At 43.8% G+C, this 21,026-nt stretch overlaps 1 protein-coding gene across 1 annotated transcript; it reads right to left on the bottom strand.

The window, feature by feature from the left end:
- Positions 1-6,881: 6,881 nt before the first annotated feature.
- On the bottom strand, positions 6,882-8,866 carry LOC146853746 (olfactory receptor 5J3-like). Its single transcript, XM_085650384.1, has one exon. It carries the CDS (start codon positions 8,800-8,802, stop codon positions 7,948-7,950), a length of 855 nt encoding a protein of 284 aa, XP_085506510.1. The 5' UTR covers positions 8,803-8,866; the 3' UTR covers positions 6,882-7,947.
- Between the last annotated feature and the right edge of the window lie 12,160 nt (positions 8,867-21,026).

Genomic DNA, 21,026 nt, shown 5'->3' with positions numbered 1-21,026 from the left:
GCAGAGGTTTTAGGGACTTTGGGGAGGGGCAGGTGTCACAGGGGTAAGTGAAAGGGCAAACAAGGGAGACTCACTAGGAAAATGTGTGTGAGATGGAGCATGATTGGGAGGAAGAGGGAGTGGATGAGTGTGAGGGTCTGCTGTTTGCAGTGTGTGCTGTGATGCTGGCTGTTGGGTGGGTGAATGTGAGTGTATGCGTTTTTTGAGTGGGAGTGTTGAGGATGTGCTGGATGTTGTGGATGGGTGTGTGGCTGTTGGTGTGATATCTGTGGGTATGGGTGTATCTGAGGAGGAGTGTTCAGCTGTTGTTGTGATGTCTATGGGTATGGGTGTATCCGTGGAAGGATGCGTGGCTGTTGGTGTGATGTCTGTGAATCTGGTTGTATATGTGGAGGGTTCAGTGTGTATTTGCTGGGGTACCTGGGGGTATGCTGGGGATGGTGAGGGAGTGTCTTCTGTGTGTGTGCATGTGAGTGTCTTGGATATCTTGTGTTTGTGTGTGGTACTTGGGTCTGTTGAAATGTGTGCATGCTTAGGTGTGTGTGTGCTTTGGATAGGATTGGGAAGAGGGAATGTGGATGGGGTAGGGATGGTGGAGTGGAACGTTGGGACAAGCGGGGGTCTGCCATAATGGAGGAGGCCAGAGCCTGAAAAGTTATCTGTATGACAGATATGTCAGTGTGAATGCTTTTCAGTTATGCAACCACCTGGTTCATCTGGGTGCTTAGCCCCTGGTTATTATTCAGCACTGCAGTCTGACTCACAGAAATGATCCTCAGGAGGTCAATAGCCTCCTCACTCAGAGCAGCAAGGGTAACAGTGGCAGGGGCCAAGGTGCGTGGTAACAGCCAACTTTTGGGAGGACAACAGCATGGGTAGCCATGGAACTGGAGGTGGCAGACAAGGATTAAGGTGGAATTGATGCTGTTGGTTCTGTCACCTCTTTGGAGTTACACCGAAGGATGACTCAGATAATGATACAATGCCAATGTTCTCCTCTGGGGCACTCATCACACCCTCCTGGTCACTGGGTTCCTCTGTGTCTGATGTAGCATGCCAGAACCGGCGTGACCAGCTGTGTCCCCACTTATGTTGGACCCATCTTCTCCACTTGCCCCGGATGTTTCTGAAATGACAAGTAGCATGGGTTTTTGCAATTGTATTTTCATCACCATCACAAATGTCCAGAAAACAATAAAAAATTTCACACATCACACCGCATTCCTGGTTCACTCCATAGGCTTTCAACTTAGCACAGGTACATGCATCCATGCCACATAACTTGCAAACACTTAGTTCCATTCATGTCAGGTCCCCAGACTGGCTCAAAGGCATGGATGGAACTTCTTACACTCTACCCTTCTGTCTATACTTGCATAATTGATCAACTAGCATATTTTTGCTCTTTTTGGGTAACATTGTAAAGAGATGCAACCATATAGGATGGTTACAATTTAGGGATTTACACAATGCTCACACAAGGCCCAGAGTACAACAGATCTACCTATCCCTCATAACATATCAAGAAGGTCACGTTCAACACCTATATACCAACCGTTTCAGTTGTGGCAGACATCATGTCACATACAAATGTTAATTGTACACTGATAATAATTTGAACTCTAAATTACTACATTTCAACACTATTTGAAAAGTCAATCGAAATTCCAAAACATGTAGTTTAGCTATGTATCATAATACATGGACAAAGTTCCATGAAAATATTGAGGTTCAAACATGTGAGACACTTATACTCTGAATTCACACAGCACAAGACTCCAAATAGCCATATGTATAATCCTGCTTTGTACAGGTGATAACGCCAGCCACAGATTGTATATCCACATACCAATACACCTTTGAAGGTTTTGGGTGTCCCAGAACATCTATGACATGAAAATTAGGTGTCCCAGAATATCTATGACATGAAAATGTGGGATCACTAGAGTCCCAATGGGCAGGCCCATCACACCACTCTTTGGTGTTGCATACTCAGATTTTCTTGGAAGGATCACTGTAGACACTCACATAGGTTCCCCACATTTCTACTCCTCACTCACTTATGCATGTCACCAGTCAGTGAATGAGTGTTTTGGTGCACTATTGCAGATGAACCATCAACTGGCAATTGCACACTGCTCCTCAACATGTAGGCACTAATGCTGATGGTACTAGTGATGTTTGCATCCTCATTTCATCGTATTACCAGTACTTACCAATGGGCATGGTTGTACAATCACTGCATGTAATTTGAACTAAATGTCATGTCACATGCAATAGGGCCACCATCAAAAGAGAGTCAGTAGTGAGGTTGTATCACTCCTCACACAAGCAAGAACAGTTGGCTGTGTAATACAATTTTCATCCAGATACACTGAGGACATGAGATGATCACTCACTTCACTTACCCAGCTGTCTACTCAATAGGAGATAATTGGGCGTTGACAGGACATAGCTCTCTTCCAGGTCAGAAAGACAATAGCCACAGCACAGCAGCATGCACCTACCACTACACTTACACCAACAATGACTCAAATTGTGTGTGGCAAATGAGCCACCACTAATCTTTGTATGGACATGCCTGCCTGTAACACACAAAAGTGGCAGAGTAACATGTCTGTCTAGGTGCTGAGTCATTGGGAGAGCTAGATTTTACTGACGCACATATATTCACTAGGGTATCTATGTCTATCAAGGGAATTTCCCTGAGAAAGTGCTCACCGGACATGGAGTGCTCCGTAAGCCGCTGATTGATGGATGGGCCGGGAGGGGAGAAGGAATTGTAGATATCCTTGATCTTATTGGAGAAGAACTCTGCAAATTCGACACAGCGTGCGTCTGAGCAGTCCGGTGGAACCTCCCTGACTGTTAGTTTTAGGAGGTGCTTGGCGATCTTAAAAATTTCACATGGGGCGTTTGAGGTGGAGCTGATTCTTTCCTTATAGTATAGCGCTTGTGCCGCCTTCACTTTCGAATGGTACATTTTAATAGAGTCCCTGTAGATCTGTTTGCTTGTTGTATCATAATTTCTTCTCAATTTCCTCTCGAGTCTTTTACAGATTTGTTTATACTCATGCAATGTAGAGGAGTACCATGGAGAGGGGTTGTTCCTGGTTTTTTATGGATATGTTTCTTAGTTATAACTAGGTCAAGGGAAGAGTTTTTTCAATGGTTAAATTGGTCATTCGATCTATGGTAGGTATGTAAATTATCAGAGCTGCATTCCAAGAGTCCAAACAAGAGGTTGACCAGGAGCGTTTCCAGCTACTGGTCGTGCCAGTATTAATGGGGGGTTTATTAGATCCCAAGGGAAGGGGACCAGGATGTGGTCGGACCATGGTACTGGGACTGCGTCAACGACTGAAAGTTCATTGCAGTTAGAGAAAATGGGATCTAGAAGATGCCCTTTTTCATGAGTGGGGCTCGTAACATTTTTCTTTATCCGAAGAGCCAAAAGATTTTGGGTTAGTTTGGTTGCTACTGGGTCTGAGGGATCATCAACTTCAAATTGAGATCCCCCAGTATAGTAAAGTTAGAAGGGGAGCTTGCCAAGTTGGCAACAACTTCAACCAGAATTTTAAACAGTTGTCCATGGGGACCGGGGTGCGGTATATAAGGATATCTGAGTAGGTATGAGTTGAAGAAAGTAAGATGGAAAAGGAGAAGTTCTCACAATCTGGAAGGATATTGAGGATAATGCAGCATTTAAAACCTTCTTTTAGAATAATGGCAATGCCTCCTCCCCTCCCTGTTCCCGAACTTTCCTCTGGATATAGTAACCCGGTACGAGACATTAGACTAGGTCAGGTTCTGACTCAGCATTGAGCCAGGTTTCCGTGAAAAATAGCATGTCAGAGCATTCCTCTTGGAGCAAGATAGAGATTTGCGTGGCGTGTTTGATAAGGATCTGCAGTTAATAGACAGCATTTTATAGGCTGAGGAGGAGGCAGGGAACTGGCGGGGTTTAGGTGGAGGAGGTAAAGTATAAGAACATTGATGACAAGTCAAAATGTCCATAAGTGGACGAATGGAGTAAAGGCAATTCTTACTGGGAGACATCCTCAATCTCATGAGTAACTCTGGGGAGTATATGTAGCGGTGAGGACTGAAACCTGCAGGGGGGGTGGCCCCTGGCCCCGACCGGATGCGGACGGGTTCAGACGGGCTTGCCTTTGGCGCTCCTTTGGAACACCGCCGGCGCTCCCGCTGCACATCAGCGCTATTGGCTTTTATTGGATATAGAAGTTTATATCTGGAAGCCCTAATGAGAGTTGGAGGAAGACTAGAGCATCTCACCTCCAAAATGGCCGCCGTATAGTGGCCCAAGGGAAGTGGGAAAAACCCACTTCCTGGGAAGAAAGAAAAAACAACTCCCTCCTCTCAAAAAGCAACCTACCTCCTGCAGTGGACCAGGGAGCGGAGCAACAGGGGACCGATGAAAGAGGTGATCAGGTTAAAGTGCATTTGGCAGGAAAACAAACAGATAACATTTAAACAAATCTAAAAAGTTACCCACAGTAACAGTTAAAAAAACAGGGTAAAGACAATATAAAACAGATTTTGAGCATGTTTAAAATCAGAGCGAATGACACCAGCAGCACTGGATATTGGTGTTATATATGGGAGGACACTAGGATTGCCATAATACACACCCCTCACACACACCAAGCCATCAGAGCCCATGTATAGTGTGGCAGAAGACATTTGCCATCTTGAAAATGGCCACAGTAGGTAGGATTGAGATCCTGTAAACTTTCACTCCATTGGTTAGGGGATGCCCAGGAGTCATTCCCACCTACTAGCTCATGCCAGCAATAAATGTGGTGCCTCCAGGCACCCACTTATAAACCCTTTCTGGACCTGAAGAAGAACAGTAGGGGACTGGACCTGTTGTCTGTGATCTGAGAGGAGCCCTGAAGGACTGGACCTGCTCCCTCTCGTTCCCATGACAAAGATAGTGATGGAGCGGGTAGTACAAAATTTTGTATACCTCCCCCATTTCTGCATGCTCATACTAATTAGAATAATCTATTAATTGTAATAATAATAATGTGTTTTGAGTGGTACCTAACCAACCTTACTAATGTATGAATTACACGTGGGATTTGCATTTTGCATGGCTAAAATAATTTGTAAACTAATATATGAACGCATACTAATACTAGAAAAATAGAATATTGCATGATATATGTTGCTTTTGTTACGTAATTGTAAGTTGCACCAGATGACATCATTGGGTGAATATAAACACTTTAAATGTCGCTATTATGCTAGATAATTACACACACATAGGGGAATTAGTGAGGGTTAAACATTTTATTCGTTATTTCCAAGTTTTAATTACTTTTTGTGTTTGTTTCATTTAAGTTGACCGATTGGGCCTATGACAAAATGGCCGACCAACGTACACGACGAGACAGCTACCATTCCACGAGGTTTCAGACCAAGTGCGCATGTCACAGGCTTCTGAACAAGTGGCCTCAAGATGACCTACACAGCCTGTACCCAAACAAGGTCACGACTGGACTTTTGCCAAGAGCTTTAACAATGGATAACTTTTGACAACCGGATGGATCATGTCTGACGGAGTGACATCATAGACTTTGGGAGACCGACCTGGATGATCTTAACCAACCAATCAGAAGTGCCCAAAACTGACTTTCGTTACATTTTGTCATTACTTTCATTATAAAAAGATGGTAGAATAGTGAGTTGTGCGGACCTTTTCCTTTTTCCTGACATTATGCTGACGGAGAGGACAGTGACACTGCAGGACAGCTGTTTTCCTGAATCTTTGACATACTAGATTGCTGCCCATTTTCCTGATGAACTGAGGACCCTCAAACTGATGGGCATTGATTGATGCGTACAGGCTTATGGTCCAGACCCAATCTTTGGGACTGTAGTGTGCTGCATGACGACTTGATTGACTTAGAGGACGACTAATAGCCAGATTAGGTAAATATGGTGTTCTGTGATTTGATTAACGTTTTATTAAATTTGCATTAATTAGATAAACAATATTATTGATTAACAAGCAAATGTGTTGGGTTATTTATTGAGAAGAAATAGATTAACATTTGAATATGAATGAAAGAGGATTAAAATCACTTTTCCAACTCAGCTAATTTGATCCATCAGCTAAGTGGAAGGAATATCTCGAGGTTCAGTATTAAGATGTGCTGGATTAAGGATATTTAGAGTATGTTTATGTAAATAAATTTCCTTTAGGTTATAAGGTATTCTTTTCACGTCAGCATTTGGAACACTTATCTCTCCCGTAAGAGCAGACCAATGAAGTGTGAGTGTTGGTGTTATGGGCCCCACCAATCAATGTATTGAGTGAATGCGTTAGTGTGATATTTGGTCCGTGACGAAGGGAGGATTTGAAATTCCACGCTGCAACAATAGTTCATTGCTATCTCAGACTTTCCGACTTCTGGAGTCTATACAATTGGTACCATTAGGTTAGCCAACAGTAATGTGTAGTTCTGAACAAGGCAAAGCTATAAATGAAAAAGCAACATGTAAAATGCAAGTTATTTAGTTTATAAGAATTAGTCAAATGCAAATGAGGTTCATGAGATTGTAGGAAGGTGTGTGAATCAATGAGAAAAATATAACCCGCCCAGAATAATTTGTGTTGAACGCTCATCATTTTTTCTCAACTGAATTTCTCAATTATCTATATGTGAAAACAAATGTGTAGGACCCTAGAAACCTCTCTTACCCACACCATAGTGGCCTGAATTTTTCCTTCATGTTATCATCACTGGGGACTATGCCCCCCAAAGCAAATACTCCTGGATACTGGCCTGATTTCATGTCTTCTGGAGAGGATGTGCTTGTTACTTTCAGCATTTCTGATCTTGTGAGGAATTTTGACTTTTTTTTTCTTGTTGTGCCATTCTATAGGCATCATTTGACAGACCGCATTTTCTCATAGCAAGCCACTTACGGTTTGTATTGGTTACGTAGTTCCCTCTTTTCTATCTGGTGTGCGAATTATTGCCAAACCTCTTATTTCCAAGTGTTTTTTTTGGTATACGGTGTATACATGATTAATGTGCTGCTGTGTTTCATGTATTGTCTTGTTTCACAGGTGTCAAATGCACCTGTTTTTGAGAAGAGTTTATTTTATAAGAGATTTTGGAACTGTACTTTGGGGTGTATAACCCTTTCTCAATATTATTGAAAAGCACTTTTGGAACTGATCTCCTTGTTCTAGTTAGTTCGTATGTATACCATGTATGCATGATCATACTATTTGTGTTACACAGCTTTATAAAAAAAAAGTTTTAATCAAAGATGCTGTTGATTCTCTTATCTAGCTTGTCTTGTCTGCTATCTTATTTTCCTTTTTCAACTAAGGCGTTTATAATATCTGTCAGATTAATCTATTTTCCAATTATTGAATTTCCCATACCCACAATAAAGAAATTACTTATGAAATGTGAATGCATTGCACTAATAGGTGCCGATTTAATTGACTGACTCCTATAACATGTTACATTTTAGGAGCTGTTTGAAGCATTTTTTCGTACTTTTCTAGTTTGTATTTAATTTCTTTCGGATGTAAGATAACAATATAAAGCAAGTTTATTTCCTATTCCACCACCTTACTTTAATTAAAATATATTTTAAAATTTCTAAAAATGTAGCCTACCCATTGCAACCTAAATCTGCTGCAGTGTAAATCTTATAGAATTTAGAACATGCTGCTGATCGATCACTGGACTGCCACACAAAAGCTGCATAACTTCTGTAGAAATGCAATATTTATGTATATTTAGCAGTTGTTTGCCTAAAAGTAGACTAGAAGTGTCTATCGCCAAGTATATCTATGAATGATAATGTGGGAATTACTTTCTGGCAAACATACACATCATATTTCTTTTCAAAATGTAATTATAATAAATACAATTAGAAGTATAATCCATGGTGAACTCAGTTGTGGGCCATCTTCTTTGTCATGAAGCCTTTATCACTCCTTAGAACTCTTTTCAGAGCTGCCTTTATTTCTTGGTTCCTCAGTGTATAAATCATAGGGTTCACAAGAGGAGTGATGACAGTATAGATCACCGACAATAGGCGGCCTTCGGACATGGAGTAACTGGACGCAGGGTGGAGGTAGGTAAATAACATGGTTCCATAATAGAAAGTGACCACTGTGAGGTGGGATGTGCAGGTGGAAAAGGCCTTGGATCTACCTGTTCTGGAATTGATTCTCAATATTGCAGCAATTATATAGATATAAGAAATAATAGTTATCATAAAACATCCTAGTCCCACAATTGCACCAGAGATAAAAACAAGTACAATATTTATAAAGGGGTCAGTACAAGACAGTTTGAAAACTTGAGGAACATCACAGAAAAAATGATTAATTATTCTGGGGCCACAAAATGATAATCGGCATGTGGCGATTGTGTGCATCAATGAACTGAGGAAACCTCCTGCCCAGGAACCAGTGACCAGCTGACCCCACCGCCTTCCAGTCATGATGGCTGCATACCTCAAAGGGTGGCAGATGGCAACATAGCGGTCATAAGCCATAACGCTTAGAAGAATAATTTCTGAGTCGGCAAAAAAAATGAAGCAGGAGAATTGAGCAATGCAACCAGAAAAGGATATGGTCTTCACGCCCAATGAGAGGTTCATGAGCATCTTGGGGACAGTGACAGATGAGGTACATATGTCAATCAAGGAGAGATGAATAAGGAAGGAATACATGGGAATATGCAGCTGTGCATCTACCCAGATAAGGGTAATAATGATGAGGTTTCCAAACACGGTGGCCATGTAGATCAGTAGCAATGCCCAGAAAAGGGGAAACTGAAGTTCAGGCAGGTCTGTAATTCCCAAAAGGATGAACTCATTCCCAGCTGTATTATTCTTCATTAAAGCAAATCAAGAAAGGTTCCTATGTATGGAAAACGATATAAAAAGGTGCATTCAAAACACAAATTGATACTTTAAAAAGACATTAATTTTATGTTGAACTTAGACTCCGATTGTAGTTTCTTGCTGCATCGATAATCCATTGAATTGTTACTAGAGTTAGCGAAGAACTTCCATATCTCAAAATGTTTTGCTTCTTTTCCACATTATGTGAGCAATCTCCTGCTGCAAGAGAAAGAGAGAAGTTAAGAAACACAAAATGTATCAACCAGTACTGGTCTATCTTCTTATGACTATTCACAAAGAAAGAGGTTCGTTGTTGTAAAAATGTTGTCAAGTTAAATAGGTTTCAGGACTCACATCCTCCATTACCATGGCAGATCATTATGGAGTTTCCTTCAAATAGTATAGTCTTTTTCTATCATAGGTTTTCTTGACTTAAAACACAAACATAAAAGCAGCTGAGCCTGCTAACCAACAGGCTAAGAAGAGGGAACCATGTGCACATCACTCAAAAAAGATATTGGAGGAAGTTGTGCACATATCCATATAGAAAACTAAATAGACACAACCACAATACATACATGTTAGACTTGGCCCTTTTGGCAGGTTCACCCCTAAACTTTTTGCCTGTCTCTTAGCCTTTTCCCTGTGTAGTGTTGGTGGTTTTTGGCCTCTGTGCACTTTAGCACTGTGACCCAGTGTAAAGTGCGTGCGCGCTCTGAGTGTGCGTGGTGAGATTGGCCTGCCCTCCCATAGGAATGCAAGGGGGATATGTGTGTCCATAGTAATTCCTGGTGTGAGAAGAGTGCAGGGTAGAGTTTAGCATGTGCGGACTCGTGAGAATAAATGCTGCGCAATGGTGTGCGCAGATTTAGTGTGACTGGTGGAGAATTGCCACTTTTAGAAGTTGGCATTTCTGTCTGCGGTCTACCTGCCTACCTAATGTGGAGTACATGTCTGGCTTGTGATTGACAGGTGCTGGATGGTGTGGGGAATTCCAGGAGCCAAGCTGAGTCAGCCCAGTGGTGAATAGAGAGATCTGCATCTAGATGGGAGGGAGGAGTTTCACCTGGGACCTGAATAGGACTGTGCCTTCCCTCTACAATGCTGGCTCCACCCCCTGTGGTGTGTCTGAGCACCTAGCCCCCACCTGACAAAGGAGAGAGGAGCTGAGCACAACAAAGTACTCCAAAGCTCACCCAAACCAGTTGCATCTGGTTTTCCCCCAGCCCTCTGCTGACAAAGGAAAAATGTGTATAAAAGAAGGGGCTGTGACCCCATGAAAATGTTCTGTTGTGCTTGGGATCTTGAGGGGACACACTGCCAGGAGGAACCGCCGTGGGACCCAGCTGCTGCTTCTTGAGGGTCCCTGCGTGCTGGCCTGCCGGGCTGCACTTTGCTGGGGTCTCCCCAACACCAAGGACTCTTCCTTTTTGCATTCGTGGAGACTTTGTGGCACCTAGCGCCTAGGAGCGCTTTTGTGCAGACCTGGACTATTTTTGATTGCAGCACGGAACTGCAAGCATTTTGAATAGGGATTCCCCCGCAATTGCCTTCCATCCATCAGGTGCCCTCTGCATCTGTGGTCTTTGGAATCCGAGTTGGAGCCCACCCCGCTAATTTATGCGGGTAACCGAGCGGGAGCCCACCCCGCAACGGTGCCTTGGAGGCGGGTGCCCACCCCGCATCGCGGTTTGTTTCTGCCCGATGTAGCGGGTGCCCACCTCGCATGTTTATGCATGCTTGATGCGGGTGGCCACCCCGCTTTTGTATTTTTTTGAAACAGGAGCCTACCCGGTATTGCCCCCACACAGAGGAATCGCAAGAGAATCACCGCCACGGCCCGGAAGCTGCCTGACTGTGGGCAGGGCGCTCTTCACGAGGCAGGAAGCAGACGGGAGCTCCTGTGGAAGGGAAAGAAGAGGAAGCCAAGAGTCCGGACAGAGGGCGGGAGCCTACCCCGCCTCTGTCTGTGAGGAAGTCCCGAGCTCATGGGACAGAGCTGAGAGGACTGCCACCACAACGGGGACCTCGCGTGTGACCGGAGCCCCGCCTGAAAGGTGCAGCGTCAGTGAAGTCCGGAGGGCTTCCGCAGTCTAGCCGGTGAGTGGGGCCTGTGACTTTCCTAAGTGGTACCAGTGTTGTTTGAATCTTCACAGCGGCACGACTGTGGCGGGCCGCTGCAACGTTGTGGAGGCTATATTGTTTCGGAATCCCAAGGTGGGGCTCACGAGGCACTAGTAGTGCCAGTGCCTGTTTTGTGGCTTCCCCAGCTGTCCTGCGAGAGCGCAGGCAGCTGCAACGCTTTGGGGCATTCATCTTCTCTGTTAGAGTCCCAGAGTAGGACTCCCGGGGGCATGCTGAGTGCACGCCCTCATTGCTTGTGGCGCATTTTATTCGGCGCAAGAGGCACAGAGAGTGCCAGGGGAGTTTGGTTCGCCACAGCTGCGCAGCAGTGGGCAGCTGGAACGTTTGGCTCCATTGTTCTAAGAGCCTCAGTAGGCACAGTGGTGCCAGCCCCATTCTTTTCCTCAGGGGCTCAGGGGGCACGCCGGTACCCAGGCTCATTGTCACAGCTGCCAAGCACTTAGCGGGCAGCTGCAACATTTAGGTTGTGCCCTTGCGTGCTTTGCTTTCGCTGCTTTGCGAGCCAGCCCTGACTTTACTGGACATAGGGTGCAGAGTTCTAAGTTGGCACATAAGGTGGTTTGCTGATTGCATAATATGTTTTATGCCTAATATGTGATTATCACCGCATAGTGTGTTCCTAACTTGTACCAGTAGTTACTGGTGGTGCTCTTCATTTACCATTTGGGCTACATTTCCAAGTGGTGATTTGTGATGGTTTTGACAGTGGCCCCATTGGCCCTGTCGTGTGTAAATAGTCCCCTGTAAAAATTGGCCATGGCCAGTTGGCACAGTGTAAACTTTGTGATTATGTTTCTAATGTATTTATGACAATACAAAGGCTATTTTTATATATAACCTTGTGTGGAGTTCCTTTTGTGGTGTACCTAGGGTGTTGTTGTTGTGTGCGTGCGCAAACGCTTTACACATTGCCTCCGGGATAAGCCTGACTGCTCGTGCCAAGCTACCAAGGGGGTGAGCAGGGTTTTTTTGGGTGTGTAACTTCCTTGCCCTGACTAGAGTGGTGGTTTCTGCCTGGCTTTGGCGCAAGCGTTAGCCAACCAGAAATCCCATTTCTAACAATACAAATAAAACTATTCACCTACTTTCCCCAGACCATGATATAACACATCTGCAAACAATTTTCGTAGCACTTTAGGTGAAGACAATAACCCAGCGCATTGGCCATGAACAAATCCAATCAAACAATGGATGGTTTTTCGATAACTAAAGGATAGTGGTCAGATATGATTCATGGACACTTCTCAATGTGTGTCCCCTGGGCCAAAATGAAGGATGTAAAAAATTAATCCAAACAAACATGCTTCCGATGGGTAGCTGAGAAAAAAGTATATTCCGTACCAGATGCCTTAACCACTTCGCTGCTAGGCCTCCACCCCCTATTGGTAAGCCATTTTTTTCTCATTTGGTGTATTTCACGCTTCGGCCCCTGTAACTTTTTGTCAACATAAGGTATCCAATGTCCATGCCAAATTTGCGTCCTTTTCTTCCAACAGCTTGAGAATTCTAAAGGTATCCAGGGATTGTGGATTCCCCTGGGTGGAACCTAGAAATTGGCCAAAATACAGCATATTTTTGTTTCTTTAAGACAATATGGGAAAAAAATGCTGCAGAAGAAAGTGTCCGTTTTTTCCCTGCAAAAAGTATCAACAAAGGGTTTGTGGTGCTAATATCACCATCTTCCCAGCTTTCAGGAACAGGCAGACTTTTGTCAGAAAACCAAACTTTTCTACTCAGTTTTGGCATTTTACTGGGGCACAGCCAATTTTTTCATATTTTTTGTGCTTTCAACCTCCTTCAAGTTAGTGGTAGAAATGGGTGTGAGACCAATAATGGATCCAGGAGAACTATACATTTCAGAAAAGTAGACACAATTCTAAATTCATCAAGGGGTCAGTTTTGTAGATCCTTAAAGGTTTTTACATAGAAACTAACAATTGAAATAAAAACCTGTTGAACATGAGTTGGAAAAAAACAGCCATTAGTGACAATATTTTCACCTGTGACTTCTTCAAAGTATGGCAGATTTTTAAAAGAAATATACCATTAGGTCCATTTGATCCTTCTGGTTGTGGGGATATATAGGGATGCAGGTTCACCAAGAGCCCTAGGTACCCAATAATTGAGCTGCATCTTGCAATGGTTTTTCATTGTGTACCGGACATATAGCAATTCATTTGGTAAAATATAAAGAGAGAAAAATAAGTACCAAGGAAACCTATATATTTCCGAAACTGGAACAAAATATATAGGTTAGAAGCAGAGGTTATTTTCATTGTGGGTACCCATACAGGCATGTCAATAAGAGAACATTTTTCAAAAGTACTTAGTTTTTACACATTGTTTTACATTTGAATGGCAGAAATGCAGATGAACTAAATTGGTAATAACACTTGTTCTTGTATTCTGTGTTCCCCTAATGGCACCTCACTTGTGTGGGTAGGCCTAGTGACTGCGAAAGGAAGTGGCCCAACACGCAACTTGGACACATCACATTTTTCCAGTGAAAACTGACCCTATTTTTGCAATTTGCCTTGCTGTGAATTTTTAACCCTGGCTCAGTCAGCACCTAGGGAAACCTACCAAACCTATACATTTTGTAAAACTAGACATCCAGGGAAATCCAAGATGGGATGACTTGTATGGCTCTCACCAGATTCTGTTACCTAGAACCCCTTGCAAACCTCAAACTTTGTAAAAAAACAACACATTTTCCTCAGATTTCTGTGATGGAAGCACCGAAATATGAAGGAAAGGCAAAAACTTCCAGCCACCCAGAATCTCCCAAAGTCTTCTGATAAAACTGGTACCTCACTTGTGTTGGTAGCATTAGTACCCACGGCAGGAAATGGCCCAAAATGGAAAGTGGATGCGTCACATTTTTCCACTGAAAACGGACCCTTTTTTGGCAATGTGCCTATTTGTGGATTTCAGACCCTAGTTCTACCGGAACGAAGAGAAACCTAGCAAATTTGTACATTTATAAACCCTAGATATCCAGGGGAATCCAAGATGGGGTGACTTGTGCTGTTCTCACCAGGTTCTGTTACCTAAAATCCCTTGCAAACCTCAAACGTTGACAAAAACAAAAACACATTTCTCTCACATTTCTGAGATGGAAAGTTCTAGAATCTGCATGGATCCACAAACTTCCACCCACCGAGCCTTTCCCAAAGTGTCCCAATAAAAATAGTACTTCACTTATGTTGGTAGCCCTGGTGCCCGAGACAGGAAACGTCCCAAAACGCAATGTGGACACCACATTTTTCCAATGAAAACTGACCCTTTTTTAGCAATGTGCCTAGTTGTGGATTCTGGACCCTAGCTCTGCCGGAACCTAAGGCAACCTGTCATACCTATACATTTTTAAAATGTAGACATCTGGGGAAATCTGAGATGGGGTGACTTGTGTGGCTCTCATAAGGTTCTGTTACCTAGAATCTATTGCAAATCTTTGTATAAAAAAAACCAAAAAAACACAAATTTCCTGCAATATTTGTTCTAGTATCTGCGTGGAACCACAGACTTCTACCCAGCCAGCCTTCCCCAAAGTCTCTCAATAAAAATGGTACCTCACTTGTATGGGCAGGCCTAGTACCCGCATCAGGAAACGGCCCAAAACGCAACATGGACACATCACATTTTTCCAATGAAAACTGACCCTTTTTTCTCAATAAGGCTAGTTGTGGATTTTGGACCCTAGCTCTGCCGGCATCTGAGGAAACCTAGCAAACCTATACTTTTTTGAAAAACTAGACATCCAGGGATCCAGGATGGGTGACATGTGTAGCTCTTACCAGGTTCTGTTACCCAGAATCCCATGCAAATCTCAAACCTTGTTAAAAAAAACAAATTTTCCTTATCTTTATGTGATGGAAAGTTCTGGAATCTGCGTGGATCCGCAACTTTCACACAGCCAGCATTCACCAATGTCTCTCAATAAAAATGGAACCTCACTTGTGTGGGTAGGCCTAGTGGTTGCGATAGAAAACATCCCAAAAGCCAACGTGGACACGTCACATTTTTTCAGTAAAAATTGACCCATTTTTTTGCATTGTACCTAGTTTGGAATTTTGGACCGATGCTCTACTGGGACCTAAGGAAACTAGCAAACTTATACATTTTTTAAAACAGGGAATCCATTAAGGGGTGACTTGTGTAGTTCTCATCGGATTCTGTTACCGAGAATCCCTTACAAACTTCAAACTTTGGAAAAAATGCAATTTCCTCACATTTATGTGGTGGAAAGTTCAGTAATCTGTGTGGATCCACAAACTTCCACCCAGCCAGCATTCACCACTATCTGTCAATAAAAATGGTACCTCCCTACTGTTGTGGGGGACCTAGTAACCACCACAAGAAACAGCCCAAAACACAACGTGGACACATCACATTTTCTAGTGAAAACGGGCCCTTTTTTTGCTATGTACCTAGCTGTTGATTTTGGACCCTAGTTTTTCCGGCACCTAAGGAAACATACTTTTTTTTAAACTATGTATCCAGGGCAATCCACAGATGGGGTGATTTGTGTGGCTGTCACCGGGTTCTGGTATGAAGAATCCCATGCAAACATCAAACTTTGTAAAAAAAAAAACACATTTTCCTCACATTTCTGTGATGGAAAATTCTGGAATCTGCGTAGATCTGCAAGTTTGCACGCACCCAGAATTCTTCAAAGTCTCCTAATAAAAATGGCACCTCACTTGTGTGGATTGGCCAAGTGGCGGTGACAGGAAACGGTCCAAAACGTACTTTGGAGACTTCAAAATTATCAACTACAAAAAGACCTTGTTTTGCGAGGGTGTCACCTGTGATTTTGATCCCGGACTCAGCGGCCAACAAGGGAAATCTACAAATCCCAGACATTTCTGAAAACTAGACACCCAATGGAGTCCAGAGAGGTGTGACTTGCATGGATCCCACAACGTTTTTCTACCCGGAATCCCCTGCAAAACTCAAATTTAGCTAACAAATCTTGTTTTCCTTACATAGTCTGGGCTTGGTAGGATTCCCTTGATGGTCACCGAGCCCGGGACCAAAAATGCATGTGAAACTCTTGCCAAACCAGGTTGTGTAGAGACGGATTATTTTGATGTTTCCCCAATACGTTTTAGGCCCTTGCCTGTCGCAAGTGCTTTGCTCACAAGTGAGAAACCATTTCTATTGGGAGACCTGGGGGAATACTGGGTACTAGGAAATTTGTGTCAGCCCAGTGATCTCACCACTTTCCAACAAAGAAACGTTGGAAAAATACGTTTTTTTTTAAGGAAAATTTTAGGTTTGCAGGAGATTTTGGGTAGGAAAACATTGAGGTATCCATGCAAGTCGCACCTACCTGGACACCCCCAGGTGTCTAGTTTTCAGAAATGTCTGGGATTCATAGGTTTCCCTAGATGGCCGCCGAGCTCAAGATCAAAAATGCAGGTGACTCCCTTGCAAAACAAGGTCTTTTTATAATGGATAATTTTGAAGTTTCCACTGTACATAATGGGCCCTTTTCCTGTCGCGGGTACTAGGCCAACTCACACGTGTGAGGTACCATTTTTATCGGGAAACTTGGGGAAATGTTGGGTTAGTGGACATTTGTGGCTCCGCTTAGATTCTAGAACTTGCCATCATAAAAATGTGAGGAAAATATGTTTTTTTTTTTAAATAAAGTTGCGGTATGCAAGGTATTCTGGGTAACACTTGCTGGTGAGAGTCACACTAGTAACCACATCATGGATTCACCAGGGTGTCTTTTTTTTTAAAATGTGCAGTGCCCGCTAAGCTAGAGCCCAAAATCCACAGCTGGGCACATTGCAAAAAAAGGGTCAGTTTTCTGTGGAAAAATATGTTGTGTCCACGTTGCGTTTTTTGCCATTTCCTGTCACGGGCACATTGCAAAAAATAAGGTCAGTGCCTAGTGGGCTTTATGCCACCTTGGGGAGAAACTGGGGGCTATTGCCCTGATATGCCCGCAAGGAGGGCAGAAAGACTGTGGGTAATATTTTTGGGGGGAAGGGGTATTGGCATGCCCATTCTGAGCAGCCCCCGTCCCTACATATGATTTTACAAAAACCCTGGTGCCTAGTGGGCTTTCTGCCCCCCACAGGGGCAGATCAAAGGCTACTGCCCCATCTGCCTCTTGGGGGGTAGAAAGACAGTGGCATTTTTTTTTTGGGGGGGGGTTAGGGTCATTGGGAAAACTAGTGAAAGAGAGGGTCTGAGGGATCACACAACCAGCCTGGACAAGTCCCCCTACTGACAATGTCTCAACAAAAAAGTCCAGAGGTAAAGAGAACACAACACACAAACAAGGGGCTCGGAGTGTCTGAGTGTAACTAAACTAAACCCAAGCTAAACTAACAAAGTCCTTACAAAGAGGACATAATCCCATCACCCACTGTGGTGGCATGCTTCATCATATGGGATCTCCTCTCAACCAAACCTAGTTTGGCTGAGGAGCTACTACTCCCAGTATGAAACTTCGGGAGGAGCTCGCGGATGTTTTAATCTACGCTGATGAAAAATGATCTCCTAAAGATCGATGAAGCTGTCCTAAGTGAGGTGAATATGAGCAGTGCAGTGTAAAGCAAGTGAGTAAAAATTGACTACAGGAACACAAATGACTTTAATAATGATTATCCCTGTGTCAACGTTAAAAGCAAGGTAATAGCGCGGACTGGCACAATGACCAAACGCACTAACAAAACCAAAAGACGGTCTACATGTTTCAGCCTGTACTGATCGAAGAATTTAAGATCTAGGCTTTCATCAGGACCATTATAACACAGACTACTGCACCTACACCGAAGTGCACGAAGCTACAATTGGTGCTAGTACTTGGAAAGAGACAGGCCGATACACCAACCTTGTACCGCAGGATCAGATATACTAGTCTAAGGTATCCTGTCAGTCACAGTGGTAAGTACCTGTGTAAATAAAACAAAACAATCAATGAATAGCTCAGTAGTGTAAAACAAACAAACAAAATGTAGTAAAATCGGGACTACGCCTGCCGCTCCTGGTAACAACTCAGGGCGTGAGACACCGCTCTGTGAAAAAAATATAAAAACAGCGTATAGTGTAGTGAACTCACACCAACTTAGCAAATAACACACCACAAGAACGGTGGTTAATGGTGTTGAAGGAGAGTCTAATGGATGGTGTATCAATCTCCTTTCAACCGTCAAATGTAATTTCATGATATTGCAAGATGGATTCCAAGAGGCCAAAGCTTAAAGCCCTTCACCACCAAATGTCTGGAAATCGATAGGTCATATCCTGCCTGTGCTGAGACAGCACCTTAAAACATAGCGTTGATCTAGACGTCAAAAAAACGGCATCCCGTTACCCTCATAAAGAGTAACGCGACCGTCGGTTGGCCGAAGAACGGTGTCAATGCAATGTAGGAACAGCCAACCGGTTAGCAAACTGTGTCACAGGTGAAAACTTGCAACCGGAATAGATAAAGTCATCCGGGCAATGCACAGAAAATGCAGGGACTGCACCATATAGGGTATGATATTATTAATACAGCAGGACACCTCAGATCGTAATGCTCGTGTACCGAGTGCACCCGAGACACATACAAAAGATATATAGACTGCCAACCCCAGCAACACAAGATATGTGACTCTCAATGCAGTGCGGAGAGAGTACCCAACAGACTAAGAGTACCTAAAGGGTGTCAGTTCGCTGTAAGGTTACAAGAATGCAGAAAGCCAGCATCTGCGATACAGTGGAGGAACATAAAATGAGAGTCTCCTACCTTTCCGGCGTTGCCCCGGGCCTCCTTCCTGAATGCTAGTGGCGGCCCCGAACGACAGCCGCTACTGGATTAAAAAACCGGCTGCTAGGACTCGATGCGTCACCGCGCGCCGTCGGTGACAACCAACTGCGCATGAATGATGATGTATCTGACTCCCAAAGTAGTCTGGGTAATGTAGTTCTCTGTCTGAGGACGCTCTATGGAGACGCTCTGTGATGACTATAATGTTAACTGCGGTGTGAACTACGTATCCTTGCATAGATCACAACAGAACAACCAGAAGCATGATCCGCCAGCATAGTGCTTAGGATGCATCGCCAGACGATGTCGTGAGGCCACAAGAACAGGATGACCAATAACTACTGACTAGTCTTGAGTACTAGTCCAGTGTACCTCTAACTCAAAGAGGTGTATAGGAGAACCCTGCTAAAGGCTGCACCCAGCTAGGCTAGTGAAAAACAGAAAGCAAAGTAGGGAATTCAGTAGTAGCTGCGATGCTGTAGGCAGAATAAAAATTCTGCCCCTACATAAAGGATACCAGCCCCACTTACTCATGTTCCAATGTGGCGGCATTCCCAATATTAGCAGAGTCAGAAAGGTGTAAGGAAGCACGACAGCTCAAGGCAAATGGATCACTAGCTCCAAACCACAAATATTGTAAACACGTGCAAAGGAGACCACGGCTTACGACTCCAACAGAGGGGCAGTGTGAAACAAAAGTGAAACCTCTGGGCGACTCAGGACCAAATAGTCACCATCATTCTACAGAGTAGACCAAGGTATGGAGTCATTGAGGCCATGAAGTGTGGGGTGGGGTCATTGACATGCCTATTCTGGGAAGCCCCCAATCCTGAAATATGAAAAAAAAATCCCTGCAGCCTAGTGGGATTTATGCTTCCCGAAGTGGCAGATAAGGGGCCATTGCCCCTATCTGACTCCCGGTAGGGCAGAAAGATCGTGGTTATTTTTTGGTTGGTGTGGGGCATTGACATGCCCATTCTTGGCAGCCCCCACCTCTACTTATAAAAACAAAAAACCTAATACTTGGTGCCTAGTGGGAAGTCTGCCTCACTGGGGGGGGGAGGAAGATCAGGGGCTAGTGCCCCATCTGCCTCCTGCAGTAAAAACAGACTGGCATGTTTTAGGGGGTAGTGGGGGGCAATTGTATACCTATTTTTTGCAGCCACCTCACTGACTGATAAATAAATATTCCCTGGTGCCTAGGGATGCTTTCTGCCCCCGGGGGGTGGGCAGAAAGACTCAATGTGCCCATTTGGAATGGGGGAGCAAGGCCCTTTCCCAAGGGGCCTCTCCCCCTCCCTGGTGTCTAGTGGGTGAATCCCTGCATGGGGATTGCCTTACTGTGGCGATCCCCAAGCAGGGATTCACTAGAGAGGGGAATCATATCCAATGATATCTCTCCCATCTGTTTCAGTGCTTGGAGGTCTGAGATAGCCGCACAAGCACCAAAACAGTGACACTGAAACTAAGTTTCATTTTCAATGTAACGACATCAGCACGCCATGCGTGCAATCGTCATTACCTAGAAAAGAAAATGCCTTGGGAGGTTGGGAAAGCTCTTCCCCAACCTCCTGAGGCAAAAAAAGTAAAACCCTTTAATGGTTCCGTCATGAGCAAACAAGCACTCGCGCTCATGATGGAACCATTACGTCATGAGCACCAAAGGGGTTCTAGTTATGCCAAATATCAACTAGAATGTAGTTGCTCTTAAGGTGATAGAGTGCATAAAGGACTCTTGGCTTCAGCCCTGAATAGCCTTTATCTGTAAGTTCATCAGTCCTCTGGCTATATTGATATTGAGATCCCCACACAATATGATTGACGTTGCCCAAACAGCCAGCTCAGTGTTCCCAAACTCAAATAGTGTAGGGTCAATTAAATTTCATCCATAAACAGAGCAGAGTGTAATAGTGCCACTTTCAAATTGGCATTTAGTAATCACTCATCTACCAAATTTACTGGAACGATATTGTTTAAACCTAAAATTATTTCTACCTAAATGTATTTCTACGACCATAAATGGCCAACCCACACATATTTGTCCCTTGTGTCATAGATACTCCCAATGTAAACCAGAAAGATTTTTATTTGAGCCCTCTATCTGCTTTTCTTGCAGGCAGAGTGCATCTGCATGGAGCACTTTAAAATCTCCAGTGATGGTTAGTCTCTTAATTTTATTATTCAAACCACAAATATTGAC

The sequence above is a fragment of the Triturus cristatus genome, chromosome 4_1 (genome assembly GCF_964204655.1).
Source record: "Triturus cristatus chromosome 4_1, aTriCri1.1, whole genome shotgun sequence".
Classification (NCBI taxonomy): domain Eukaryota; kingdom Metazoa; phylum Chordata; class Amphibia; order Caudata; family Salamandridae; genus Triturus; species Triturus cristatus.
The sequence above is the reverse complement of the archived record's forward strand: the minus strand, read 5'-3'. Positions and strand labels throughout refer to the sequence as shown.